The following is a 16,603-nucleotide window of genomic DNA, read 5'->3' as shown; positions in this document are numbered from 1 at the left end:
GCTGCGGGACCTTGTGGTGAAGGATGGGTAAGAAATCCAGTCAGCACCATTACTACTACTACAAATGCCCTGGGAGTTATGTGCATCTTGAGAAAGGAAGGAAAATTCTGCAGCGAGGCCACCCAAATCCTAGGGCTAAATTCTAAGGCCCATGTAAACTATTCCCCTTAAACAAATCTGCATAAAAATGGTCAAGTGTTAAGAGTAACAAAGACATCAACAGCTAAGAAATTCAAACACACTCCTACTGTAGCTGGAAACAAGAGTGAGGATTTATTATTTCCTTCTGTATAACTTTTATAAATATGCCAAGCATGACAGGAAGCGGCTGTTCCCAAGAGCAGACAAGAAGCTGGACATTCTCACGTTTCCCCAGAACACAGCAGCAGTTATAGTACACTGTTCTCTGCGTCAGTCTGTGCATCTCCACTAAACCTCCTTAGGAACAAGCAGGGATTGCAGAGATCCAGAAGGCAACTGTAGAAAGGGGAGGAGGAAGGGGCTGGTTCAAATTTCAAACTCAAATTCAAAGTACTGAGGATCAAAATAATGGATGCGAACATAGCCGTCCTCTCCACCGCTGCTGTAACTGAAAGCAGAAACAAAGCAGAAACAAAGTTATAGATTCAATTCCAGGAGTTCCAGATTTCACCCTGGTGAGATGCACACCTGGCTTAGAACGCAGGGAGATGGACACCCTTACCTCTTTCCATCAGGGTGGAAAGCGACACTGTTAATAGGGCCAAAGTGGCCCTTGACTCTCCCAAATTCTTCCTCAACGCCCAGGTGGAAGAACCTAGAACCACGAAGGAAAAGGCAGTGAGATACAAGCAACAGAGCCCAGATTTTGATGATGAGAGTATCTTCAACATACCTCACTAAAGAGGTAACCATTGCCTACTGGTTGCTTGGGGAATTGACATCACCATCACCATCACCCCCTTGCAGGAATAGGAGAAGCCAAAATTTGCTCACCTGGCCTCAAACTTGCCAATCCTGGTGGAAGTGGTCGTCACATCCATGGCCTCCTGTCCACCACCCAACACCACCTGCCAAAGAGGGAATGGGGGGTGGGGAGAGAACATCTCAGTCACACACTCCTTTGTAATGTGTCAATAGGGCAAGGACTCCAAGCCCAATACATGATGTCTTTGCTTTCTACCACACAGCAAAACATACTGACCAAGGATAGCCTAACTTCTGTCTACAGTCTGGTAACCTCTAGATTAGATTACTGCAATGCATTGTACATGGGGCTGATTTTGAAGGTGCTTCAGAAATTGCAGCTAGTGCTATAGAGTCTTGTGTGTCTTAGGACCCCAATACCTCAAGGACCACCTCTCCCCATATGAGCTGACCCAGACCTTGCAAATATCATCTGAGGCCCTTCTCCATGGAGCCCCACCACGGGAGGTCTGAAGGGTGGAAACATGCAAGAGGCCTTTTTCAGTGCTGGCTCCCTGCTTGTGGAATGCTCCCCCACCCCACCCCCGGGGTATCTTGCCTGGCACAATCATTACATAGCATCAGGCGCCAGAGGCATAACATGTCTGTGCCACCAGGCCTTTGGCTTTTAATTATCTGTGACCTCCTTCATTATAAATATGCCTTTTAAAAAGAATATGAATGTGTTTTTCAGAGTTTTTTCCTGTTCCATTTAATTCTGGTTTTAATGTATGTGTTATTTATTGTTGTAAGTCACTGTGGGTAACTTTTCTTTTTTTTAAAAGCGACCAATAGGTTTAATAATAAATAAATACTTAAATACAAAAATAAATAATATCCTGATGTTCCAGTGCCCACCTGAATTCTAGGAACTCTCCCAGCAACCCAGACAACAGGGATGATAATCAATACTCTAAACTCTAGCCCACTTGAGTGTCTCGAAGGGTTAGGGAAATGGGGAAGCCTAGCCAATGCTGCCTGCTTGCTCTTTCACTCTTGAGTCTTGCCCCTCCATCTGTCAGTGTATTGTCACATCACACCTACCCAATCCTACTGAAGCCAGGTTGAGATGGCAAAGGAGGCAATGCACAAACAACAGCATATATTCAAAAGGTAACATAGAGTCTAGCATCTCTGTCTCACATGCGGAAGATCCTCCACAAGCCTCTGGGACTCTATGAATGTCTAGCTATGAGGACGGGTGGGGATGCCCCAGGACAAAGGAGAGGTGCCCCATCTGGCCCACCAACATACATGATCAAAGATGGGGGAGAGGGCTGCGGAGTTCACTGGCCGCTCTGTCCGGAACGTCTTCAGGTGGTCAAGCGTCGTGCAGTCAAACAGCTGCAGAGGAAGAAGTGAATTGGCAGGAGACTTCTTAGCACAAACAGGCAAAAGCATCTCTTAAAGGCACAAAGCATTGGAATCCTGGGAAAGGTCCCAGTCGCCCCGCCCTGGGAATGCCAAAGCATCATGTCTAACCAGCCAAGCACACGAAGCAGACTTCTCAGCCACTGCAGAGACCACCTAATGGCAACGGCAGCAGGTAGCCCATTGCGGTGGCTGCAGCAAGCACAAAACGGACCTCAGAAGTCAAAGAGGGCTTCTTCTGCTTGATGGTGCATTATGACCTGCACTGATTTATTACACTGTTTTAAGCAATCTTCAGTCCTTTGCCCAGCTGACATAGGAGCCCCAGGCTGTGCCACCAATTCCAAACCAGGAAACTAATATTTGGCGCAAGTAGCTCTTGTGCTCTGGAACTAAGAGCCTGGCAACTGGATTAGGCCAATGGTGCATCTAGTTCAGCATTCTTTTATCAGTGGCCACCCAGATGCCCAAATGAGAAGCCCGCAAGCAGGACCCAGGCACAAGAGTACTCCCTCCACCTGTGATTCTCCACAACGGAGTCAGAGGTGTACTGCTTCCAACAGTGGAAATGGGACCTATTCATAAAAGCCTTCTCTTCCAGCACTTCCTAGTGTGCTAAACATGGATGGGGAGTATGGGAAGCTTCCTTTTGGGGTGAACTTTTTACCTCTCAGTGGTCACTAATGGGTTTTGCACCAGTCCCAATTTCCACACTTAACGAGGGCAAATCAGCGAAAGATGCAGGACGCACCTTGGCAGTGTTATCCTTGGAGGCGGTGATGAACATGGTCATGTCTCGAGAGGTTTGAATGTCATTGATCTGTTTGGTGTGCTCCTTGACGTTCATGAGGACCTCTCCTGACTAAGAGAGGAAAGAGAGGTGAAGGAAACTGAGCGCCTCCAGACCAATGGAGGGAGAAACCACATCTTTCTCAAGTCCTGAATAAAACATCCCATCCAAAACAGCCGACACGAATAAAAAGAGAGAGACAAACAATACAAAACGTTAAACTTAAAAACAACTCCTCATCCAAGTTCCTCTTTTTCTTTTTAAGAGTCAGGGGGAAATAAAAATAATTCAACAGGACTGCAAAGCACAGAAAAAAGGAGAAAAAAGAATCCTCATCTAAGTGGCTGGATGTGGTTTGTCATTTGGTTATCAGCTGCAGCTCACAGTTCCAGCCCACACTAACCTTTGCACTGAACTGGTTCAACTCCCCGTTCTCATGTCCCGCAATGATGTATTCCCCAAGGGGACCCCAAACAGCGCTGGTGATTTTGGATTCACTACAGGGGATCTTCATGTATGGCTCATTGTCCTCTGTAGACAAAGCAAAACAGGGTGAGATTCAGAGATGCCAAAGGGCAGGAGAGGCAGCCACCCACCCCAACCCTGAGCCATCCCAACCTAATGGCCTCACCAATCTGGCTGGAGTCACGGAGGTCAAAGAAGCTCACGAAACACTGGTAGCCCATTTGTTTGTCTGTGGAAAACATGATGATGTTCCCTCCAAAGTCGAAGCCACAGGTACGCACGGCTGAGTTGGTCTTCACCAGAGCAAGCTGCTTCCCTAAGGCAAAAGATATCACACATAAAACCAGCTTGAAGGAAGATTTGCAAATCTCTGCATACCAGGTCTGTCAGCTCTGACCAGCTCTCCAAGGCCTCGGGTGCACAAATAGGGTGGTTGGGGACAGAGAGCTTTCCAAGCTCTGCTACCAGAGGCTTTTCAACCAGGGATGCTAAGGGCTGGATTCTGGTATCTTACTGATGCAAAACGAGTGAGCTGCAGCCCACCTCTTATCGTCAGATAAGCACCTGCCAAGCTTAAGAGTTCAACCCCACACATTTACCCAGAGGCAAGACCAAATGAGTTCCAGTGGGGCCTTCTCCCAAGTCAGCCTCATGTTGATAGGTTTTTAATCCAGCCTTCCCCAACCTGGCACCCGTCAGATGTTCTGGACTACAACTCCCATCAGCCTCAGCCATCTTCCACCCTGCCTCACTACACACAGTGCTCCCATCACTCCACAAAAGCTTTAGTTTGAGGTTCTACCTGTCTCACAGTCCCAGAGCCGGCAGCTGTTGTCTGCAGAGCCTGTCAGCACGTGCCTCGTGTCCCCTATAGGAGCAGTCAAGGAACCCCAACACAATTTTGTACAACTTACAGAAGGAGGTGCATATGACTTACTGCACAGCTACAAGTATCCATACCAAATGAATTCCAAAACATGGCTCATCCAACTGCACAAGCCTTTTGTTGTCCAGTGTCTGGGGCAAAACCTCAACATCTTTCATATGAATCTAAGCATCCAGGAAGTTTCTTTTAACCAATCTGTATTCTTTAAAAAGTAGGTGTTCTGCAGGGTTATTCTTACCATCTGCTAATATGTTCAAAGTCATATTTGTATTTATACTAAATCATTAGCCTCTTAGTCAAACTCATGCATCTGATGAATTAGGTTACTGTATGTGAAAGTCAAGCACTATGACCCTTGTCTCTTTGATGGTACAGGCAGCTACTCTACCAGAACCCCCAAATTAGTGGTCAAAAGTAGTAGGAGTAGTGCCCATGTAGCCAATGTAGTGCCCATGTTGCTGGCCTCAGCTCCCATCAGCCCCAGCCAGAATGGAGTAGCCAATGTAGTGCCCATGTTGCTGGCCTCAGCTCCCATCAGCCCCAGCCAGAATGGGCAATCAATGGTCAGGGATATGGGGAGCTGGGAATACAGAAATATCCAGAAGACACCATATTGGCTATGCCTCCACTACTCTCTGAAATGCTCACTCCAACTGCAAAGTCTCTCAAGAGTATCTCAATACTTGAAAAAGTGTCTCAAATACACTGATTTCTAAAACCAAAGGATACAGTCAGCATCCACACACCAGACTGCGCCAGTATGTCCGCTGTATGTGCCGAGTCTCTCCCCATTGACAGAGTACCAAACATTAACAATCTGATAAAAGAAGAATAATCATATTATGAAAATGCACCCAAAACAGAAAGACAAGAACAAAATTACCATCCTCTAGTCTACCTGATTTTGGACCATTTATTTACTACTTAATGGCTTGTGAGAAGCAAACAAGTTTGCACTGAGTTTTGGTGAGGGGGAAGTACTGGGAGAACTGTTTATATGGTTAACTACAAATCAGCAATACATTTGCTTTCAAAAGCACAAGAGAAAATAATATGCTAAATAGGCAACAACGTATACTTTTTAAAGGCAGCAAGAAGATGCGACTGTAAGAAATGTGTAGAAAAGAACAGTTTGAGGGAAACATACCGGATCTTTGGCTACTGTGAATAACAAGTCTCCTTCCCTGTTATATTTGATCTGAGTAATTGATCTCTCGTGGCCTTGCAACAATATGGGTTTCTGTGAAGAAATGTACTATTAAATTACAACATTAAAGAAGTTTAAAACAACTTTAAAATCATAAAAAAAATCATGTGGCTCCTCAGCTTTGTTGCTGAGCTGAACATTAGTTACTAAAACCACAAATAACTACAATCTATTTAGACTCCACGCACAGGGTGTGCAATAGGACCCTTCAGATATAGGAATGAAGCTCTGACGAATAAGGCCATTTCGGTGAGGCAAGCCAAGGGGGTGAGAGTGGGGAGGGAAGGGGGAAATTGTCGTTTCAACAGCATCGCTAGGCTCTCTCTCTCTCCTCCCCCCCCCCGGTGTGGATGAAATAGTTCGGCCATTACTACTTTTTAAACCTAACGAGCAAGGCAAGGGGTGGGTTATCAGAGGAAGGGGGTGTCGGCGTTTGTGGGTTGGGGGGAAGAATATAAACAAGATAAGGAGGCAGTCTGGATTTGGGGTGTGGCGGCTTCCGAAAGCGTCGTGCGCGCATAAGGGACAAGCGTCCCGTTTCTGCGCGGGGCTCGAAAGAAACAAGCATGAAAACAACCCACAGTGCGGCCTACACAGGCCTACAGGTAAAGGGCACAGGCAGCGAAACAAACGCCCGGGTCAGTTAAGAAACCTAATTCGAGAAATCCGGAGGGCGGCGGGGGAGAAAGGTAGTCTTACCATGGCTGCGGTGATGAGACGCCACCAGGAACAGCAACGACGCCACGAGCGAAAAAGGCAGAGGATCCACTTCCGGCATCAAACAGGAAGGAAAAGCCCGGCAGCGGAATTATAGAGATAGGAAAAGGAGAGAGAGGTGCATAAAGCTTGGTTTCTGTTTGAGGATTCCCCGTATGCGGGGAGGGTGCGTACGCAAGATCACAAACACACACGCAGAAAGCGAACAAAGATCCCAGTTTCGTTCTATCTATGCGGTGAGAAGAATAACAATCCGTTCTAATTACAGGTAGGTAGCCGTGTTGGTCTGCCATAGTCAAAACAAAATAAAAAATAAATAAAATTCCTTCCAGTAGCACCTTAGAGACCAACTAACTTTGTTCTTGGTATGAGCTTTCAAATGGTATCTGAAGAAGTGTGCATGCACACAAAAGCTCATACCAAGAACAAACTTAGTTGGTCTCTAAGGTGCTACTGGAAGGTATTTTATTTATTTTTTATTTTGTTTTTCTTTACAACTGTTTTAATATTGGATTTTAAACTGCTCTGGGACCTTATAGGGAAGGGTGAGTGAGAAATCAAATTAATAAATAAATACATTTATGAGACATAGCCATCCTGCTGAGGTCCCCTGGTCCAGCTGCTACTCTTCCTCTCCTCTTGCCCTCTTGAAACAATGCATGGAAAGTGATAAATCCAAGCACCACAAACAAAACAACACATGCATTTGGAGGGGAGTTTCATGAGATGAAACTTCTTCAGAGTTCTAAGGCTCTCTCTATGGTTACCCCCCCCCCCTCACGCGCGCTCCTTCTCTAGAAGGTCGGAAATATACAGTTCACAAGAGGGACGTCAAAAGCGCCTGAGCCACTTGGGAGGGCGGGGACCACGGAGCTAGGAAGAGAGCGACGCCTCGCCTTCCGCCAAAGAGATTGTCAATGGCCGACTTCCATTTTGTACCGGAAAACCAGGCTGCGGCGTCTCTCTAGGCTCTTGTTCGACTGGTCGGGTCTGTCGCCATGGTGTCGCCGGGTGAGGAAGTTATTTCCGGTGCCACAGAAATAAGGGCCGGGTGGGGGGACGGTGACCTGGGAACGAGGCCCTCTTAACCGTGAGGGAGGGGAGGGATTCCTTCTGAATAAAGCGCACGAGCTTGCGCTGGTCTTTGTTCGATTTATTTGCAGGCCGCCGTTCTGCCTGCCAGCCGTAGCCTGCATGGCCAATCAGGAAGGTCACAGGCTCGCCCTACCTGATTTGAAACTGGTTTTGAAATCACTTCCCTCATCGAAGGATTTTTATTTACAAAGACTGGGAGAAAAGTTTTGAGGCGTGGAGGGGGAAGTCTGTGCGATTTGTTACCAGAAAACGAGGGGTCCACACTAAGTTCAGCATCAGTTTCTCTTTCTCTCTCCCCTCCCCTGCTCTCAAGTGGAGATGGGGAACCTGCAGCCGTCCAGACTCCCAATTCCCATCAGCGCCAGCCAGCATGGTTGATGGTCTGGAGTGATGGGAACTAGTTCAGGGACATCTGGAGGACCACAAGTTCACCACCTTCGATGTAGGGCTTCCCATCACCTCATATATTGATGCTGTAGTTTATGCTGTTGGTAGTCTTATGGGTGTGGGGCCTCTGGTACCATGACAAATGGTGTTGGTGCTGGGGAACTGTTGGACGCTGAACCTTGAACCATTCCCTAACTCATGCATTGAAAAATTCTTCAAAACAATTCTTAGACTGCAGGGATTAGAGCACTGTGTTGTTACAGGTGAAGTTGCTGCTTTGGTCTTGGTGGCAGTTCTTTGGGGAGGAACCAATCCATTTTTGAAAAGAGGAACTGAGGGTCTGGAGCGAGTGAAGAGAGAGAGCAGAACTCTACAGCTGCTGGCAGAAATTAAATTCCTTTGTCTCAATTACAAGGTATTGTTGCACACCACCCCGATCTCTAAGTAGTGTGAGATTCCTGGGGGTCCAGGTGCTTACCCAGGGTTTGTGTTTCCTTTTGGAAATGAGGCACAGCGGAGACTCTGGTGTCTATGTTGTATGGTCTCTTTACACGTATGTACAACCTGAGCCTATGATGGAGGGGTTCACAGCATCTGCAGCCCAAGAGGGCTTCTCCCATAGCTACAGCCTTGGACTCAAGCAGCTTGGATTCAAGCAGAAATAAAATGTGCTTATGTATTCATGAGATTTGTATGTTGCCTTTCATAAAATTGTATCCTAAGGCAATTCAAGGTACAATTTAAAACAGTACAATAAACTACAGTAAATGGATGTATTGTAAAAATATATGGCAGTTCTAAAGATTACTAAACATTGCAATCATAAAACAGCAGAATAGACAAATTTGCATAATGTTTAAAACATCAGATCTTTAAATGCCTGAGAGTAAAAATGTTTTAACCTGGTACAGAAGACAGGAGTGCCTGGCGTGCTCTGGTCCATGGGGTCACAAAGAATTGGACACGACTAAACAACAACAACAACCTGGTACATAAGATAGTAAAGAAGACATGAAGCAAGGAAGGGTGCTTCACAGCTGAGGCACCACAGATGAAAAAGCTCACTGTTGTCACCTGTCAGGTCTCTGATGTGGGGGAACACTGCAGAGAACTACTGGGTAGGATGCTATTTGCTTTTGGGGGTGACATGAGAGTAGGTGGTTCTTAGGATGCCTAGATCCTAAGCTGTAAAGCACTTTAAAGGCTGAAACTAGCACCTTGCATTGGGCTGATAAGGAACTGGTAGCCAGTGAAGAACTTTCAGAATTGATATACTTTGTTCCCAGTGACCCATTCCATTTAAAATCGTGTTTGCCATATTTTGAATCAGTTGCAGCTACATATTAACAAAAATAGCCCCAATTACAAAACATTACAGTAGACCACTGTTCTTCAATCTTGGTTCCCCAGAAGTTGGACTACAACTCCCATCATCCCTCACTATTTGTGAAGTTGGCTGGGGAATTGTAGGTCAGCAACAGCTGGGGACCCATGGATGAAGAACACTGCAGTAGCCTGAAATGGGGTATTAACAGCTAAGGTCTTTTCAAGATGTCATTGCAGCTCATTGTCATTTCAAATCCAGTAATCCTGGAGGTCTGACCATGCTGTTATTTTTCATTTTTGCAGTACGTGGTGCCATTTGTGCTCAACCAGTGTGGCTCTTTTGTCTACTATCTTACTTTAGCATCTACAGGTTGGTCCTTAATTACTGCTTCTAGAGGATGTGAGTGATATTTGGGGAAGATATGCAGACACTTCAGGTCTTGATTTTGTGGCCCAGTTTCAAATAGAACATACTGCTATTGGGGGGGGGTGCCATTTTTGAAAGCTCCCTTGTGTAAAAACGCTAACAAACCTGCAGAGAGAGAGCCAACTCAACAAGAAGGGAGCTTGCTTAGAACCTGCCCAATTTTTTGTTTGTTTACTGACAGGATGCTTTTCACAAGGGGAGTGTTCAAAAACAACACCCCCCTCCTACAGCCTGAAGTGGTATCATTCACTCAGTCACCTGCACATTCTACCACTTCCTTCTGCTGCATGTGTAGACAGAGCCAGAGTCACTGTGGCTTTTCTGTGTTTATTGTGGGATTGGGGCTTTTTGCAGCATCCACATGACATTTCTGGCACAAACACCAGTCCATATTTTTCCTGCATAAACCTGGATTTACATTTTTTAATAGAAAATCTGATAAGTTTAAAAACCCTAAAACCTGTAGCTATATTAAGCCCATCTCTGCAATGTCCTTCACTTACTCAAGGGACTGCACTATCATAGGTCAGTCTGGAAGTATATTCCCTGCATACACTTTCCTGCTTGAGGATGGATTGTTCTCATCACAGAGCCATTTCATATTTGATTAGATCAGATGCTTCAATGGTAACCATTTCCCTCTTCCATTTCAGACCTGACCTTGGCTGTACCTCTTTGTAACTCTCTGGCTCTGATGTTCACCTTAGTAACGGGGAAGGTTCTTGGAGAAGACATTGGTGGTGCAAGTAGGTCTCTCTTTTCCTGAGCAGATGCAAACCCTGTTAGCTCCACCTGTGCCCTTCTTACAACTGTGCCATTCTTCATAGAGAGCTAACAGGATTTGCATATATAAGAAAACCATATGCACCTCTCTTCCATGAGCAAGTTACTGTACATTGAAGTGGATAGCAACAGTGAGCACTTTCAGAGCTTTTGCTTATTTTTCAAATTTTTTCCTTTAGGGGCAGCACTGGGAATGCTACTGACAGCTTTGGGAGTTGCACTCTGCATAGCTGGGTCTGTACATGAGACATCATGAGAACCGTCTTGGAAGAAGGGCAGAATCTGTGGAAGGCAACAGTTCTCCATGCTAATGCTGGCTCTGCTCATAGGACACACACACACAGCATCTTTGGAGGCACCCAGTGGACTCTGCACAAGCTTAGAGATGTCAAGGCCTGAAGGAAAAGCATTGTCTTCCTTAACCTCTAGCCCCACTGGTTGGCAGTGGGCCCTGGGTGGCGTGACTTGGCATTGGGATGCTCCTGCCAGCCTGTCCACAGCAGAACCCTTGAGAGTTCTGGGGGTGCCTTCACATTAATGGTGCAATAAGGAGCATTTTCAACTTGGGCAGGGTTTGTTCAAAGTGCTTAAGAGAGCAATTTTCTGCAAAAGTGAACTAAAAGTGCAGGCATTCCTGCTAGTGCACATGCAGAGCTGTGAGGCAGGGCGACAGTGGAAGTGTTGAACTGTAAAGCCCCAAACAGCATCATGTGATGGACTGCTTAGGCCTCTGCGAAGTTGCCTAACCACTGAAATTGGCTTTGGCAGCCCTGCTCTTTGGCCCATAATTAGTTAAGATCAGAAGGGCATGCAGAAAGACTAGGCTGGAGGACAATATGTTGAGAAAATCTTGTCTAGGTTAATGCCTAGAATTTTTCTGTGGCTTTACTCTTATTTTAATTGTTTCTTAATCATAGTATAAGCCATCATAGAAAGTTGTTACCTGGACAGGTGATGTGTAAATGATTGTAAACAAATTTTTTTTAAATCTGCATTTGAGCATGTGCAGAGTGGCTTTTCCTTGCCACTGTGCAACCACAGCTCCCCACCCACCCAAACTACTGGAATGATAGGGCAGGCTGCTAGGCCATCTTGAGCTCCAGCACTAAAGAAAAATAAATGAAATAAACCCCCAATGACTCTGGGCAAAGCATAAATCTTGTGTTGACTGCATTTGCAGTTTCATGTATGGACAGCTTTACCCTCTTCTTTGGAAACTCCCCGGTGTTTTCAATGAACTTCAGAAAGAGTAATTAGTTGTACACAAGTGGGACTTGCAACAGTGTTTCAGTGGTTGTTGATTTTAAAAAAAAAATTTCTTGGTTTACATAACGTGCATTGTTTCTTTTTTCTGGTTGTAGTTTTTTCTAGCAGTTGGTTATGTTTGATATGAGACATTAGTGTTGTATACAGTATAAGGCCAGGAAGAAAAGGGGGCGAGGAGGGGGTAGGGGCGAGTGTTGCAGTGTTGAGTTCAAGACACTCCACCATTTTTTATCACACTCAGTTTCCCATCAACAGCACCCCTCCCCCCCAAATCAGCATTCTGTGGTCAATGAACATGTCTAGTCTTCATTTTTCTATTTAAAAATAAATAAATCTACTTCTGGAAACATTAGCACTCCCCACTCTCCAAGCCTTCAGAAACCCATCCCATGTGTGTAGATTGCTACATTAGCACTATATATAAAAGGGCAAAGTACAGAAGAACAAGAAAGCAAAGATTTAAGAAGATAACTGCAGAAGACACATGTCTCCATTTCACCTTTATTCCACAGAGTGTGGTGGTTTGCATGTGGCGATATCAATGCCTTAGTATCACTCAAGGAATAAATAGTTTGTGTAAAACGTTATCATAGCGGAGGACTGTAAAGGTGCAATTTCTCTCATGTGACTACTGTGTAATTTTTCCATATAGGGAGGTTTCACAAAAATGGCTCCTTATGTGAAAATGTGGCAATAAAATACTGTATGCAAACTTAAGTAGCACAAAAATGAAGGTAAAATCAGCCCTCACTAACAAACGCTCCTCATCCTTGTGTCAAAGGAGTGGGTCAAAAATGTTGGATGAGAACTAGGGATTCAATGACGGAAAGAAAGTTGCATTCTTGAAGGAATATTAACAAGGTCTGGGAGAAGAAGAAAACAACCCTGTACTTTAAAACCTTCTTTTATATATACTATACAATGGGAAACTGGAGAGAGATTGCCTGGCTCACCTCTTCCAGCTGTCTCACTGAGAAGGAAAGAGACCCAGGGGCATTATCAAATTGAAAGCAAAAATGGTTATGGTCTGAACAAGAATTGAGAAAAATGATTATGTTAAGACAGGAATTACCAGTCTGACTTGCACTGGAACAATGTCTTCCGACCCCCATAAAGCCCATCAGCCCCCTTCCACAATGAACCCTGCTCTAAGAGATACACCCACAACAGGCAAGACTGTGACATGAAAAATCAGAAGAGAATCTTCACTTGCTTTCACAAGCATGAATGCTGGGACCATGCAGAACAGCCAGCTCCAGGGAACCACAAGCCCTTCCCTGCAGTCATGGTGGGAGCTGCTCCCCCAATGCTTTCTTCCCCCTGATGACTGGTAAGAGCAGCTACGCCTGTTTCTGTGTGACTGGGAAGATAGGCTGGAGACCTCCAAGTTGGCAGTCACTCTGGGCTCCCCAACTTCTGTTTCAGGATCAAATACTATGAAGAAGGGAGGGAGGGAGAAAAGAGAGAGAAAAGGGAGAAATATGGAAATGAGTTGTGGATGAAGTCTTGTCCTTTGTACAGCACCTAGTGCACTGTTGGTTCTGAAATGAATATTAAACACTAATAAGCACCAGCATACAATGTACCCCCATTAGACTCCAATGGATACTGCCTCTGATAATTTTAGCTATTTGTGGGTGAGCACCCACCCACTGAATTTAAAAGAACCAAAAGCTGAAGAATCACCCCAGACCCACCAGCTCTTTTCTCAAGGGTGGAGGGTGCTGTAGGCATCATTTTACAAAGGTGTGAACAAGAAGTCACAGCTCTGCACCGCAGCACCTGCTCTCCTAGCATCTCCTCCCCATGCACAGAAGGCGCCCCATGGCTCGAGAACCAGCTCTTACATTCTTACGGCTGGCAATTGCTTGCTGCAGCCACAGCAGCTCCATGGCCAGGTGCTTTCGGTAGCGCTGGAGGTCAGGCACAGCTTGGGGCATCTCTGGTACTTTTTGGAAATGAAGCTCTGCACAACAAAAGGTCAAGAAACCACTTTTAGTCTGCCTCCCCCTTGCCTTTCCCCTCCTGTTGGCTCCTCTTCCCTGCCCACCCTCCCACTACCAAGTTTATTGGGGCAGGGACCTGCCTTTTTAGCATAAGCAAAAAGCACCATGTTGGGTGATGATGCTGAAGAACAGAGAAAAACAGTAACTACTGCAAAGGAAGACAGTGGGAGCTTGGAGTCTCAAATTGTCCCACATGCCTTACCTTGGCTCAACCTTGGAGACTCCGTGTCAAGGATCATGCTGCTCCATTCGGACGACATGCTGTTGTGGTGCTTGCCTTCCTCACTCTCTTGTGGCAGGCTGCAGGTATTCCCAGGGGAGCCGCCCATAAGATGCTCCTCCTCAGCCTCAGTTTCTGCCACCACCTCAGCTGGAAGGCTGCTTGGAAGTTGCATCTTGCAATTAGGGTCTTTTTCGGGGAGTAGTTCTTGACAAGAAAGCGCTTCCTCCTTTTCATGCAACTTGTTCTTGTTGGCTCCTGGCTCTTGGACACTTAATTCCTTGGCTTTTATTGGTTTCTGGACAGACTATATTTAAGACAGAGGAAGAAGAGCGCCCATTTCAGTACAAGGCTGCAACATTTACTGAACCCAGGTCTCATTTTCCTCTTCTCTTTCCTTCTGGTGCATTTAAAAGCCACTGAAATTATAAGCACTGACAGCTTCTACCAAGAGCAGAAAGAACCAGCAACCATACCTTTGGAAGAAGCACTGGCACTGGCATGGAATGCCTGTTCCACTTCAGCCGATCCAGATCCCCTTCAATCTCCTTGACGATGCTCTCATATTCCCCCTTTAAGCTTTGAAATCTCTTCCTGACCAGATAACCCCTGACATGAGCCTAGGAAGAAAATGAATTATAAAAAATAATCACAAATTAGGAAGCAATTAGAGGCCATGAGCCCAAGCCTGGATGTAACACAGACCAGTCTTCTAGGGTTGCCATGACTCCCCCCACTTCCTGGTCTTGTGCTTTTAAAAAGCAGCCCAACAAGCAGGAATCCTATAGTGACACTTTTTCCATCTCCATCTTTGCCAGGCTGCTGTGGAAGACGCAGGAGAAAGGCCAGTTAGGAAGTTGGCAGTTCTAGTATACTCTGCTCCTGACCCCTATCCCAAGAGAAGAGATGCTGGAGGCAGGAAAGGAAAGAAAGAGGGGCAAAAGGCCTATGTATGTGCGCGTATTTATATATTACATGCTGCTGCTACCACCACCACTTTTGAGAACCTTTCCCTATGGGCATTCTTTAACAGAAGCCACCTTTTCCATTTAAAAACAGCAGTAGCAGCAGCAGCACAAAATGCTTTAAGCAGAGCAGTTTATTTGCTGCAAGGGAACCACTGAGGAAAGGGGTGGGATGGGTGAAATGTGTATTTACGCAAAGCAGGCCATGTTGTGAAGGGAGAGTAATGGCTCAGCGGCAGAGCATCTGCTTTGCATTTAGAAGCTCCCAGTTTTGCATGCAGAAGCTCCTCTCGCCTGCTTTGCACCCACATCAAGCCTCCCGCCCTCCCACGGCTGCTGCTCCTTTTCAGGGTCCCTAGGGGGATGAGGCCACCATAGGAAGCCAAACCATGAGGACTAGCGCCCCTAGGTGCGCCTTGAGCGGAAGGTCCACCATGCCAACCGATGCCACCAACTATCCTGTTTCCAGCACCTGCAGCGTCACCACCCTCCTCCTCCTCCTCTGCACTAGCTCCTGCTGCTCTTCCTCGCTCTCCGTCATCTTCTTCGGCTTTGGCTGCCCAGGCAACCGCGCTTCCCGATGACGTCTCCGACGCGCGACAAGCGAGACCACATATTCTTCCTATTCTTGCAATTCCCACGAGCAGTCACGAGGTGGCGCTGCCAAAGCGCGCTCTTTGTTCTCTAGGCTGCCCACGTTGCAAAGGGAATGTGTTTCTCTCCGATTCCTTAGAGCTGGGCTTCAGCCGGTTTGCTGCTTCCTCTCACCTGGCCTCCCCAACACTGGCCAAATCTTCTGGGTCCTGTAACGGATTGCTGTTCTCCAGGTGCACCGAAGATGGCTTGTCCCTCCGCTCCCTCCCCCCCTCCTCCCCCCGCGGAAACCTGCTCTTTAGCGCTGAATCAGAGCAAACATCACCTGGGGTTTCCCCGATTGCTCCTTTTGCGCCAATTCAGCGCTAAAGAGTAGGTTTTCTTGGGGAAAGCAGCGGGGCAAGTGGAAAACCGCTTGGACTCGCGCTTTGTAGCCACGGAACAAGTGTGGACAAGCCCTGAGGATGGTAAACATCCCTCAGCCAGTAATAGGCCTGCTACTACTCCTCTCTTGCTCACATGACTTTTCCTTCTTTCAAAGCATTCATGCAATTAAAAGCAAGGTTAGCTATTAACTCTAGAATACTTTATAAGCTTCATGTCTTTACTTTTAAAGCTCTTTGTGATCAGTCTTCATATCACTTGGCCTTGGTACCCCACTATAGGCCTAGTCGCTCTGTTCATTCTTCTGATTCTGTGCTTATTCATCCCATGGTCTCTTGTGCTTTATTATAGTCCTTTTTCTCTTCCATATGCTTGGAGTTCTATTCTGGAACACTTGCAGGCTGCCCCTCACACTTTATGGTTAAATCTCTCTTACATAAGAACATTAAGATGAGCCTGCCGGATCTTTATGCCCCATCTAGTCCAGCATCCTGTTCTCAGTGACCAACCAGGTGCCTGGGGGAAAACCAGCAAACAGGATTCAAACACTGTCACCTCTTGTGGCTTCCAGGAGCTGGTATTCAGAAGTATTGCTACCTCCAGCTGTGGAGGTAGAGCATAGCCATCATGGCTTGCAGCCATATTCATGGAGGAGTTTTTTTGGAGAAGATTCTTCGCCCAGATCCAAACATCTATACATACTCCCCCCCCCACACACACACACAAGGGAAAACCAACCAATTGCATAGAAAAATATTTTTATTTTAAA

General features: G+C 46.2%; 3 protein-coding genes across 4 annotated transcripts; 1 reads left to right on the top strand and 2 right to left on the bottom strand.

Moving 5' to 3' along the window:
* Positions 1-250: 250 nt before the first annotated feature.
* EIF3I (eukaryotic translation initiation factor 3 subunit I) lies at positions 251-6,507 on the bottom strand. The gene is made up of 11 exons (XM_033157638.1): positions 6,364-6,507; positions 5,605-5,697; positions 5,187-5,274; positions 4,374-4,439; positions 3,738-3,887; positions 3,510-3,637; positions 3,068-3,178; positions 2,200-2,289; positions 976-1,049; positions 704-796; positions 251-589 (listed from the first exon to the last, which is right to left on the bottom strand). The coding sequence occupies exons 1-11, from the start codon at positions 6,364-6,366 to the stop codon at positions 508-510; spliced, it is 978 nt and encodes a 325-aa protein (XP_033013529.1). The 5' UTR covers positions 6,367-6,507; the 3' UTR covers positions 251-507.
* Positions 6,508-7,320: 813 nt separating this feature from the next.
* TMEM234 (transmembrane protein 234) lies at positions 7,321-11,377 on the top strand. 2 transcript variants are annotated; one of them, XM_033157633.1, is made up of 5 exons: positions 7,321-7,392; positions 8,127-8,278; positions 9,493-9,559; positions 10,270-10,362; positions 10,579-11,377. In XM_033157633.1, the coding sequence occupies exons 1-5, from the start codon at positions 7,380-7,382 to the stop codon at positions 10,653-10,655; spliced, it is 402 nt and encodes a 133-aa protein (XP_033013524.1). In that variant the 5' UTR covers positions 7,321-7,379; the 3' UTR covers positions 10,656-11,377. The 2 variants fall into 2 exon arrangements, with proteins under 2 accessions (XP_033013524.1, XP_033013521.1); XM_033157630.1 differs by lacking the exon at positions 7,321-7,392 and having other exon boundaries at positions 7,798-8,278.
* A 780-nt stretch (positions 11,378-12,157) lies between these two features.
* IQCC (IQ motif containing C) lies at positions 12,158-15,462 on the bottom strand. Its single transcript, XM_033157629.1, has 5 exons — positions 15,329-15,462; positions 14,368-14,511; positions 13,874-14,198; positions 13,513-13,631; positions 12,158-13,099 (listed from the first exon to the last, which is right to left on the bottom strand). The coding sequence occupies exons 1-5, from the start codon at positions 15,395-15,397 to the stop codon at positions 13,061-13,063; spliced, it is 696 nt and encodes a 231-aa protein (XP_033013520.1). The 5' UTR covers positions 15,398-15,462; the 3' UTR covers positions 12,158-13,060.
* Positions 15,463-16,603: the final 1,141 nt, after the last annotated feature.

The sequence above is a fragment of the Lacerta agilis genome, chromosome 8, assembly GCF_009819535.1.
Source record: "Lacerta agilis isolate rLacAgi1 chromosome 8, rLacAgi1.pri, whole genome shotgun sequence".
Classification (NCBI taxonomy): domain Eukaryota; kingdom Metazoa; phylum Chordata; class Lepidosauria; order Squamata; family Lacertidae; genus Lacerta; species Lacerta agilis.
The sequence above is the reverse complement of the archived record's forward strand: the minus strand, read 5'-3'. Positions and strand labels throughout refer to the sequence as shown.